This window comes from Otolemur garnettii, unplaced genomic scaffold, assembly GCF_000181295.1.
Source record: "Otolemur garnettii isolate 467f Iridium unplaced genomic scaffold, OtoGar3 scaffold00067, whole genome shotgun sequence".
Taxonomy (NCBI): domain Eukaryota; kingdom Metazoa; phylum Chordata; class Mammalia; order Primates; family Galagidae; genus Otolemur; species Otolemur garnettii.
The window spans coordinates 5,707,565-5,719,647 of NW_003852462.1; the positions used below are offsets into that span (position 1 = coordinate 5,707,565).

General features: G+C 40.8%; 1 protein-coding gene across 2 annotated transcripts in view; it reads right to left on the bottom strand.

The window, feature by feature from the left end:
* RERE (arginine-glutamic acid dipeptide repeats) overlaps positions 1-12,083 on the bottom strand; it is a 433,205-nt gene that overhangs the window by 164,978 nt on the left and 256,144 nt on the right. For both annotated transcript variants that reach the window (XM_023515253.1, XM_003793246.2), the window contains exons 5-6: positions 11,083-11,188; positions 9,646-9,742 (exon numbers count right to left, since the gene is read on the bottom strand). In XM_023515253.1, the coding sequence (XP_023371021.1) occupies positions 9,646-9,742; positions 11,083-11,188 (203 nt within the window). The remainder of the gene's footprint in view (positions 1-9,645; positions 9,743-11,082; positions 11,189-12,083) is intronic.

Sequence of the window (12,083 nt, forward strand, 5' to 3'; positions counted from 1 at the left end):
AAAAAAAAAAAAAAAAAAAATTTTCATATCATCTCTTTTTTTTTTCTATCAATTTTTCTTTTTATTAAATCACAGCTGTGTACATCAGTGCAGTCATGGGGTATAATGTGCTGGTTTTATATACAATTTGAAATATTTTCATCAAACTGGTTAACATAGCCTCTATGGCATTTTCTTAGTTATTATTTTAAGACATTTATATTCTATAGTGCTTACATTTAAAAATGTGTGTATATGAGCCAGGCATGGTGCCATATTTCTGTAGTCCCAGCTACTCAAGAGGCTGAAGCAAGAGGATCAGTGAGCCCTAGAGTTTGAAGTTGCTGTGAGCTCTGATAATGCCACTCACTACACTACAGCCCAAGCAACTGAGAAAATTATCTCCAAACAAACAAATAAAATGTGTATATACAGGAATCATTTTAAGTAGCCAATATTATTTACCAAAGCTCCCTTCTCACCACACTCTTGCTCAAAAACAGGACATTATTTGTCAGTGGAAGAGATGAGAAGAGAAAACCACCAGCACACACACTTCACTGACTGCCTGGTTTCTGAGTGTTGAAAGGTCCTTCATACCCTGTTTCTAAAGCAGTGCTTCACCGCTAACAGAAGCATGAATCGAGGCAGGAAAGCCCCACATCTTAGGTCCTTTCATTCATTAGTAAAGAAGTTTTGTAGGAAAAGACTCATTTCAGGAATTCTTTGGTGTAGAGTCACAGAGAATTATACATCCTGGGTATTGCACCCCTGTGGAGTCGTCTGGCCAGTGGAGGAGGCTATTTAAAGGGATGAAGGAGAGAGAAGAAAATCCATCTGATGCAAGGAGACATTCTAAATGGAAAGCGTGGTCCAGACGTTCACTCCTTCAACCTACTACTAACTGGGGATGTCGTTTTACATCTGGGCATATGCAAACCGCCCCCCCACACACAATTCAAGAGGAAGTACACCAGCATGCAAAGAGGCTTACAGTGGCATGTATGCTCACAATTATGGTTACTACTCTTACCTGAATATAAAACTAAAAAGATCTGGAGAGATTCACTATCCTGTCTACTGCAAGCCATCTGATTAATGACAGGCACAGGTTTTTTTTTTTTTTTTAAATTTGTTTTCTCTGTTTCTTCTGTTTCTCTTGTCTTCCTATGAGTTTCTTGTCTTTCTCCTTTTAGAATTCCATCTGGACTCGTCCCTAGCAGTGTTCCCGAGTGCACCACCTGTGTAGCTCCCTCAGTTGTTGCTCTAGGCACGACAACATGCAGAGTAACGTAATCACCGTCCGAGGAGACTGACATTGTACCAGTTCCAGCAGGATGTAGAAATCTTTCCACTTAGGTCTCTTTGCCTCCCACTTTTTAAATAAAATTACTTTAAGTTCCTCTGTATACGTTCAGCACAGAATCATAATGTTCTTTTGATTCATTTGTTGTTCTTTTTCAAATTTGAGCTAGGAATTTAATTTTTTCATTTTTATTGATGCATTTAATGCAAATAATTTTCCTCTGTTCACTACTCTAAATGCACACCAAAGATTCTGATAAACAGTATTTTAACTGTCATTTTTTTTTTTTAATTCTTTAAAGCTGGGTGTGTTGGCATGTGCCTGTAGTCCCAGCTACTGGGGAAGCTGAGGTGGGATGACTGCTTGAGCCTAAAGCTGCAGTGTGCTATGATCACGCCTATGAATAGCCACTGTACTCTAGCCTGGGCAACAAAGCAAGATCTTTCCTCTAAAAAGGACAGAGTGAGACTCTGTAGCCCTGGGTAGAGTGCCATGGCATCATCATAGCTCATAGCAAACTCAAACTCTTAGGCTCCTGTGATTCTCTTGCCTTAGTCTCCTGTATAGCTGGGACTATAGGCAGCTGCTACAACATCTGACTATATTTTAGAGACTGGGTCTCACTCTTGTTCAGGCTGGTCTTGAACTCATGAGCTCAAGTAATCCACCTGCCTTAGCCTCCCAGAGTGCTAGGATTACAGATATGAGCTACTGTACCCAGCCCACACAAATAACTTTTTAAAAGTGAAGGACGAGGGGAGGTGCCTGTGGCCCAGTGGGTACGGCACCAGCCCCCTATACGGAGGGTGGCGGGTTCAAACCAGGTCCCAGCCGAACTGCAACAAAAAATAGCTGGGCATTGTGGCAGGTGCCTATGGTCCCAGCTACTTGGGAGACTGAGGCAAGAGAATCGCCTAAGCCCAGGAGTTGGAGGTTGCTGTGAGCTGTGACGGCACAGCACTCTACCAATGGCATAAAGTGAGACTCTGTCTCTTTAAAAAAAAAAAAAGTGAAAGACAAAAATGACAAAGGCCCAACAGAAAAGATAATTCACAAAAAGACAAAAAAAAAAAAAAACAAAATCCTTCAAACATGAAAAAAATGTTCAAACTCCCTCAGTGTTAGCTAAAAGTAACACTGAAATATCATTTCTCACCTACTATACTGGCAAAATTAGGGGGAAAAAAGATGAAACATTCCATTAGAAAAACAGGCAGTCTCACACATTATTGGAAGGAATACAAATTGGTGCATTTCTTCTACAGGGAAATTGGAAATACCTAACAGACCACATATATACACAAACCTTTCAACTCCGCAATCCCACCACTATAAATCCACCCTGAAAAGTCATATGCCCAACAATAAAGAATATACGTATGCACACAGATATTCACGGCAGCCTTGCTTATAACTGCAAAATCCTAGAAACAATCTAACTGCCCGTACACGAGATCAGCTGGATAAACGGCTCACCCAACACCCAGTAATGCAGGAAAAGAGAACGAGAAGCACCTCCAAGGGACTGATGGGAGCAGTCCCACAACATACTGTCAGGAGAAGAAAGCAGAGCACGAAGGAGTCTTTACAGTGTTCCCACCCACCAGTGTAAGAAACACGGGGCTATAGGACAACAGACACGCGTTTGCTCATCTGTAGAAAGAAAATGCTGGAAGGACAGACCAGAAAATAAAATGACCAGTTACACACAGCAGGTAGACAGGAGAGAAAGGGAAAGAAGTAGGCCTGGGAGCGAGGAGGCCGGGCTGGAGAGAACCTGTCTTCTTACAGCTCTGACCTCACAACCACGGCAACAGCTACATACCAAAACACACCAGCTAGGAGGAACTAAAACTAGGAGGTAAAGGCGCAGCACCCGTAGCACAGTGGTTACAGCGCCAGCCACATACACCGAGGCTGGCGGGTTCGAACCCAGCCCAGGCCAGCTAAACAACAATGACAACTGCAACAAAAAATAGCTGGGCATTGTGGCGGGCACCTGTAGTCCCAGCTACTTGGGAGGCTGAGGCAATGGAATCGCTTAAGCCCAAGAGTTTGAGGTTACTTTGAGCTGTGACGCCACGGCATTCTACTGAGGGTGATAGAGAGAGACTCTGTCTCAAAAAAAAAAGAAAAGGATGTAAACACCAACTATGAAAGTAAATGTATTATAAATGAACAAATACACTTAAAGAACTATGAAAAAAATAGGGCTGACCCAAGTAACATTGAAAAATAGTCTGGTGCTTGAATACTACAATGCAAAAGACACAAATTAAGTCAACAGGGCCGGGTGTGGTGGCTCACACCTGGAATCCCAGCACTCTAGGAGGCTGAGGTGTGTAAATCATCTGAGCTCAGGAGTTCGAAAGCAGCCTGAGCAAGAGCAAGACCCCATCTCTAAAAACAGCCGAGTGCTGTGGTGGGCACCCTGCAGTCCCTGCTACTTGGGAGGCTGAGGCAAGAGGGTAGCTTGAGCCCAAGGGTTTGAGGTTGCTGTGAGCTGTGACCTCACAGTACTCTGCTGAGGGCAACAAAGTAAAATTCTGTCTCAAAACAAACAAACAAATAAAAAAAATAGTTAAGTCAATAAATGTGTTTCCTCACAGGAATATGGATTACAAATTCTAAAAGTTATGCACATTTGAGAATTATTAATAAAAATAAACAAGTAAATACAGTAGAACCTCCCTAGTTAACTACCTCAAGTTGACCTAATCTTCACGGCCTGGGCACGTACCACATGTATGTGCCAGTACAACAGACCTAGTTCCTCAAGCTGGCGACCTCTATATGTTGGCCAGTTTGTTACAGTCCCTCACGTTGTCAACTTACAGAGATTCTGCAGTAATTTGAAGTAGTAAGACCTGGGTTTCTCGCTGTTAAAGATGGAAGTTACAAACAAAGGAAAGGGGAAGAACAAATCTCGTAGAGCTGGACTGGAATCCAAAGCATCGGTGTCCCGTCATGGCTCAGGGCAGGGGCTGCACGCGGCGGTTAGTGAACACACACAGGCGCCCACCTCTGTGTGGGGACAGGGCCTGGGAGCAGGGGCTCCCAGCAGTAATAAACAGGCCTAGCGTCCAGATTACGGTTTCTAAACACTATCATCCCCTAACAGGGACCATGAAATTTGGAGAATGGCTAATTGTAGTGCTAGTGGGGAAAATATAAAATGAGTCTAAGAACATCTTGTGGAGTCAGAAAATAATGAAGTATTCAAGAAAAGACGGAAGCTTGCTGAAAGAAAACACAGGGGCAGTTTGAAGCAGCTCGTAATGACCAAAGCTGGAACAATTTGAGCAACAAAACCAATCACGACTGTATTAAATATACAGCAAGAGAAAATAAATGTCCCTAAGTCCATGCTGATATAAATATCTGATTAAAGAGACTGATGTAGAAGAAGGGAGAGCTCTTTCCTGTAGTAGAATTCCAATTAATAAATGTAGAAGAAAAGAGGAACAACAGAAAATCCCTAGCAGCCAGCAGGATAACAACCGTGGCAGAGGAAAACCACTTACAGATGCTAAAACCATTAGGCCAAAGTTTAGGGAGGGAAATGATTTGCACAGTCTCAAAGTATCGCCCCAAGTTAATTAACTACAGGGAAAGCTGCTTCACAGTTAGGAAGCTTGGCAGAAACCACATCAAGCAAGTGGTAAAGGCCAGCGTCCCCGGTAAGCAGCCACGTCAGCCTTACGAAGCCCCTGATGAGACGCACTCAGACATACATAATCTCTGCAGCCTTCTTGCCAAAAATACACTTCAGCAAAGCCAAACTGAGGGACATCTGACTAAGTAATTAATCAATATTCTTTAAAGGATCAAGGTCATAACAGGCAAGAGAAGACTGGGTAGCCATTATAGAACGCAGGAAGGAGACTAAAACCAATGCAAGGTGGGATCCCTCATAGGACTCTAGTTCAATGCTATAGTATCAATGTTAATTTCCTTGCTCTGACAACTATATTGTAGTTATGGAAGATGTGGCCTTTCTAAGAGGCGGACGAAGAATATATGAAAACTCAGCACTTGTAACTTTTCTGTGTGCCTAAAAAACTCTTAGGCTGGGTACAGTGACTTATGCCTGTACTTTAGGAGGCTGAGGCATGAGGACTACTTGAGCCTAGGAGTTCAAGACAGCCTGGGCAATACAGTGAGACCCCATCTCTTGAAAAAATTAAAACATTATCCAGGCATGGTGACACACACTAGCTATTTCAGAGGCTGAGGCAGAAAGAGCCCTTGAGCTCTTGAGTTCGAGGTTTCAGTGAGCTATTATCGTGCTACTATACTTTAGCCCAGGTGACAGAGTGAGACCCTGTCTCTAAAAAACAAAAACAAACAAAAAAAATTTTTGTTTTAAAGACTATGAAGTATTCGAGGGCAGAGAGTATCTTACCAGGTATTCCCGCCACCTAATATACACACAGAGCCCTTTATCTACTAGTAGATCAATAAGGCATTAAGTGATGAGCGAATAAACACAGGAAATTACACATTATGGTGCCTAAGGAAGTACCGAGCATGCACAGACCAAACAAAGTGCTGTAGGTCAAACTCATTTCACATATAAAAACACTGTGGATTAAAACCAGAAAATGAATCTTAAGCTGCAAAACTAAGAGCTCCGAGACACCATGAAACTCCTTAGGGAACTTGGAGTAGCTAAAGGGATCATTTATTTATTACTATTATTATTTTTTTGAGATTAAGTCTCACTCTGTCACCCTGGGCAGATAAAAAAAATTTTTACATGCTGAAAAATTGGTTGTGAAATTGTCTACGGACATAGTTTATCTATCTCAATCCATAAACATATCCTAGCTGCCCATAATAAAGTAAAGAAATAAATTAATTGAGGATGAAAAGAAGGAGATAAAAAACCCCAAAGAGCCGGTTTAGGGTTTTTTGGTCCTAGTCTTCCAGAAAATTCATCTTAAAACATCTTCCTACAGGCTTAGTGTCTATAGCTCAGTGGTTAGGCTGCCAGCCACATGCACTGGGGCCGGTGGGTTCAAACCTAGCCCGGGCCTGCTAAAAAAACAAACAACAACAACAACAAAAAATAGCTGGGCATTGTGGCAGGTGCTGGTAGTCCCAACTCCTTGGAAGGCTGAGACAAGACAATTGCTTAAGCCCAACAGTTTGAGGTTGCTGTGAGTTATGACATCACAGCACTCTACCGAGGGTGACAAAGTAAGACTCTGGCTCAATTAAAAAAAAAAAATCTTCCTATAATATGAATCCCTAGGTAAAATGGTAGCTTGTAACCTGACTCATCTTAGAATGTCTTCCCCCAAGTGACAGCTTAACACAGGAAGCAGATAATCAGAGTAGGAAACCAGCCCGGAGGCCTGTGAGACTGTATGATCTCCTATGTTTGCCATCCATACTCAATGCACTGATGCCAGTGCACAGGAAACCTGAGAATGGTTCTCTGCTCACATGTTCTCAGTCAATCACAAATCAATCCAGATCCTGGATCATCAATATTACACTATCCTCAGAAGAAAAGGGTAACAGCAAACAAACTGCAAGCTACAGTTTATCTGCTCATTCTTGGAATATCCCCAGATGGCCTCCTGAGCTAACTCTTCTCCTTATACCAAAGTATCTGAATATCCAGATTAACCCATATAACAGGACACAGAAAAATAAAACACCACATTTTCTATGTATAATGTACACGTTTTTGGTCCAAAGTTTTGAGGGAAAACTAAGGATGCGCACTACACAAGGGTGCTATGGCTCAGGAGTGGGTGAACTCCTGGTGCTTTCACAGAGGATTCCAGGAGGATCTGAGATCCGGTGGGAATGGGCCACAGTGGTTTCCACCAAGCACTGCAATCAGGGGAGTTGGCAGTGGTGGGACTGGTGAGAGCAAAGGCCCAGACACACAGAAGGGACTAAGAGCCCCACATGGGACCCAGGGACTTGCCAGGCTGCCTGCAGGCCAAGTAGCCTCAGAAACTCCCACCTCGCCAGCCAATGTTTGGCCATCTCAGCAGTGGCCCCCACAGTGGCAGGGAGGGAAGGGCTCCCAGGACAGAGAGAGAGAAGGGGCAGCCTTCACAGAGCAGGCGGCTGCAGGAGGACAGTGTAATCTGCACATTTACTGGGGGAGCGTTAGCCCTCCCTAGATGTGTCTCTCCTGGCTGAGAGGAAGCCACTTTCTCCAGGGGCATTTCCTTGAAAGTTTGGGCCAAAATGTGGGTTTGCATTATACATAGGAGTGCATTTTACAGAGCAATATATAGTAAATGGGTGCTGGATAACTGGATCAATAATTCAGCACAAGATTACATTTAATTTCTTTTTTTTTCTGTTCCTCCTTTCATACTTCCAAGAATGCAGTTTAGAGTTGATGAGCAAAGTACTATGCTACTGAGTCTGAGTGTGAGAAGCTCTGTGAGGGGCTTTCACCTACTTCATCCAACTGGACATTGACCAGAATATATGTGTGTGTGTGTGTCACTTAGCCATGTGATTTTGAATACATTTGTCAAGGGAGAGCTCAAAGGTCAATAAACCTAATACTGGTCATTAAGCCATCAGACAGGTCCAGGATTCAAACTGAGGCCTTCTAATTTTAGTCTATTATAACACAAAGCCAGCTAAAATGCTTACCTGGGAATAAAGAAAAGTAAAAAATACTCTGCTCAAGATGCTAAGTGTACTATACGGTAGTTATTAATGAGTTTAATGAAATAAAGAAAATATACAGTTCCAGAAACTTAGCTTGTAAGGTAGGGCTGGGTGGCGGCCCAGGGCAGGCACCCACAATGGCAGTGCTGCGGCAGTGCTGGGCCCCAACTCGTCCTTCCACAACTGTGCAGGCAGCATAGAGAGAGAGGTCAATCACACAATTTACAGAGAAAGAGCGACAAAGGAATTTTGTTTTCCTTTTGATTCGTGATGGCTAAAGGACAAAGCTCTCTCCCCTCTTTTATAACCCAACTTTAACACCAGCTTGAAAGAAAAGTTATACATCAGTTTCCTCCTGAGTGAATGGGATGACAAGAGCCCCTCGGAGTTACCGTGAGCAGGGTGAATCCACATAACTGAGCCCTTTGATCTTTTACAAGAATGGTGCTAAGCACTAACATTATCAGTCTTTTTCTTTCTTCTCTTTTGTTCTCCTTGAGGTTTTTTTTTTCATTACTTTCATTTGATCCCCTTTTATGTGCCTATAGACTATTTTGTATGCTCTCAAAACTGAATTTATTTTTAGTAGTACTGGTTTATATCTACAGAGAAAAAAAAATCTTTCTGTGGATAAACCATGAAAAGAAAAATTGGAAGAAAAAAGTTAAAGCTTAATCGTCTCCCCCTCCCTCACCAAACATACACCAAATATTTTTAAGTTCAAGTAATCTAGCTCTGGTCAAGAGAAAAGATACAGAGATTCCTGGGACACTGTCACTCCATTCTGTTCTATCAGAGGTGATCTGACAGGCAACCCACAGCTTCTTCCAGGGCGAGAATAATGCTGCTGGCAGCGAGGTGGCCTTACTAAGCAACAGTGAGGACGCGATGCCACTAAGTCTGCTAGTATTTAAAGAATACCTCCTAGGCCCACCCATTCAGTAAGAAAGTGACCACTTGTCACCCAATGTCTTTGGAAAGATCCAATTGTTAAGTTACAAAAAGGATGCTGTATTGGAAGTTAATGAAATTTAAGATAAAAGTTTTTTTAAACAGCTACCACTTTTCATTGTCACTTTAAAGAAAATACTATCAGAGAAAAAGTCCCCATTAACAAAGGTGTTAGTCACATACCCTTCTGTATAGAGGGGCCAGTGAAAGGTCAGTGACTTGTACAACGAATCTCCAGAAAACATGTGATTGTAAACCTAGCTGGAATCGATTTATCCATGTCCAGCTGGAGTTACCTGGGATAACTTGTTCTTCTAAAAATTCTAAAATGAGATAAAAATGACTCTACTAATCTAATGGCATTAACAACATACTCATTTTAAGCAGTTATGTCAAAATACATTAAGTAACCAGTTATAGATCTCACGTATTTACTTGTTTTAACTGAAACTCTCATTCACAAACAATAGTAAAGACCAGCATAATAACACTCAAGGAAATAAAAATAATATAGAGAGAGCATAAAAAGTTAAATTACAACAAGATACAGAGAGAAGGAGGGCCAGATTAATGAAGATACAGACAAGTCTTGGAACCTTAGTAACACAGAGTTGACACTGGAATGCAGTAGCTGATTGAGACCATGCAAGTAGTCTGATCAATATAATGATTACCAGAAGGGATCAGGAAAGATCTGCCTTTTTAGTTGCCATATTCAATGACCTCTTCAGATGAAAGCCCACGCCTCTAGCACTCACCTAAGGGCAGCAGCATGGTAAGTGTCAACATAATCCGAAATGAAGAGCTCTCGGTTCTTGATAACTGGGTCTGTAATGACAAGTTCTCTTCCAGAGTCTGTCAAAAAAATTAATTAAGTAAGAGGACATTAAAATTGAGTTTCCCAAAACAAGTAGATCTGTTGCAAAACTTCTTTCAGGTGTAGAGAAAGCACAAAAAATAACCAGGCCAAGATATGCAAAACAGAGCAGAGTAATAATATAGCAAGAATAACAAGCGCAAAGTATATAGTTTTTGTGAATTAATAAAGTATCTTGTTGGCTATGTTTTATACCCTTTATTAAGTTCCTACAATTTGTTAGAGTATGTTAAGAATAAAAAGGAAAGAGCAGAAATAACTAAATCCTAACAACTCATCAACTATTAAAAGTATTAAGTGATCCTATCCATCTTATTTTTTATTGCTAAATATTGCCAAATGGTGTGAAATCACACACTGTTTCAGGTCAAAAGAATAACCATGTTACTATGTTTGACCAGGATCCATACATACTTCAACTGCTTTAACAGAAGTTTCTATAGTTTTAAGAAAGAAAAAATCCAGTATTTTTTTTAATCATCCTTTAAATTATTATTATTATGAGATAAAGGTGCTGCACTTTAAAATTATTTGTGATTACTGATTTGTTGACTCAAAACCTATCAGAAGACTGGGAAACAAACAGGCATCAGGGCCACAGAGTTTAGCCCCGGCCCCAGGACCCCCACGTAGAAGTCGCAAGCACAGCCTCTGAAACTCCCTTAGTACCTCTCAACTTCAACTTCCTTACCTAAAACAAGCAAGTGACAAATCTGTGTCACATGATTAATGGGTGACAAAATCACCTACCATGAGGCCCGCCACCTATCAATTTTTTAAAAGCTATTTATACATTTGTATAAATGTAATACACAAATTATGTACATATCTCATGAGCCAATAAAGTTACTGGGCAGAAACTATAATGCCAGAGGGAGAAAAAAATAAGTTGTCTGGAAATACCTTCCTACTGTTCTGAAAGTAAGGGATCAAGCTGAACTCCCAGACATAAGGCAGAAAGCTTTGCTTTAAAAACCGAGGTTCACAACCCTGAGCACAGAGTGAAGAAAATACAATCCTGTAGGGATTTCACAATATTCTTTGTTTATCACTAGATGAGAAAAAGGCATTTAAAGACAGAAAATTACTTTTATTTCCAAAGAAGACCTATCTCTATCCCAAGCTTAAAAAACAAAAGTAATGGAAAAACTGGGAGATAGAGTGGGGTGGGGGGTGTTATTCCAGTAATGTTCTTATTTATAAAAAGTTTTTTCAGAGAAAATGTGCCGTAGTGGTCAAGCACATTAATGAATGTTCTTAAAAAGACGCTTGGCGAAAGTTAAGAGATAAAAGAATCAAACTAGAAGGACATATTTACCATTTTCGTTATGTCGATCCTGAACCAAATGTTGATACACAGAATCTGGAACTTCAGATTGGCGGTAGTACCATTTGACGTTCATGAGTAGATGGTCCCTCTTACTCTGAAAAGGAAAATCTAACAGCATTAGGAACAGGATTTCAGGTACCCACAAGTGTATATCATACCCATGACCAAAACACCCCTGTAAACAGGTGGACAGGTAGACTGGGAGACACATAATTACCATCAGGACCATAGTAACACATAAGTGAGTTATAATGTCAAATTCTATTTATTTAGAAAATCTCAATCATAGCATCCTTTCCCCCTTACCCCTCAGAGCAGCTTATTTCAGAAACTAAGAAAAAGTTTGATCAAACTAAGCTTATTGCAGGAAACCAATCTTAATTCTGTATATTTTTCCCAGTTTAATTCATTAAATGTTACATTTTTGTTTAGCATTAACTACAGAGTACTTATGAATACATCTTTTTAACTTAATCCTTAATTGTTTTGGTAAATATTTATGTCAGTGTTAGCAGACTGTCAAGATTCACTGAGGACAATAAGCTTGAAAAACTACCCAGCAAGGCATGGCAAAGTCATCTCCTCTCCAAGAACTACCCATCACCCAAACTGAATTAGAGTCTCCCTCTGCTTTTTTGCCATAGTTATTACCATATGCCAAACAAAGTATGAGTGGTAATGAGGTGGTAATGAAACTTTGAGTCTAAACATCAGGGATCCCATCTTACTTATTCTCAGATCTCCTGACAGTAGAATGGCTTATACTTAATTATTCATGAATAATGAAGATTTCTGAGATGATCATGGTCCTGTAAAAGCTTATAGGACACTAACCATGTTATCCCTAATAGTTAACTTTGTTCCCAGTTTGTTTAAAGAAAAAAGATCAAATTTTGCACTTTCATTCAAAAGTCAGAGGGCTACAGCTTGAGACAGATCATCTCTGTGTGCCTAGTCATGAAAGATCTCAACAGGGAGTGCACTAAAGG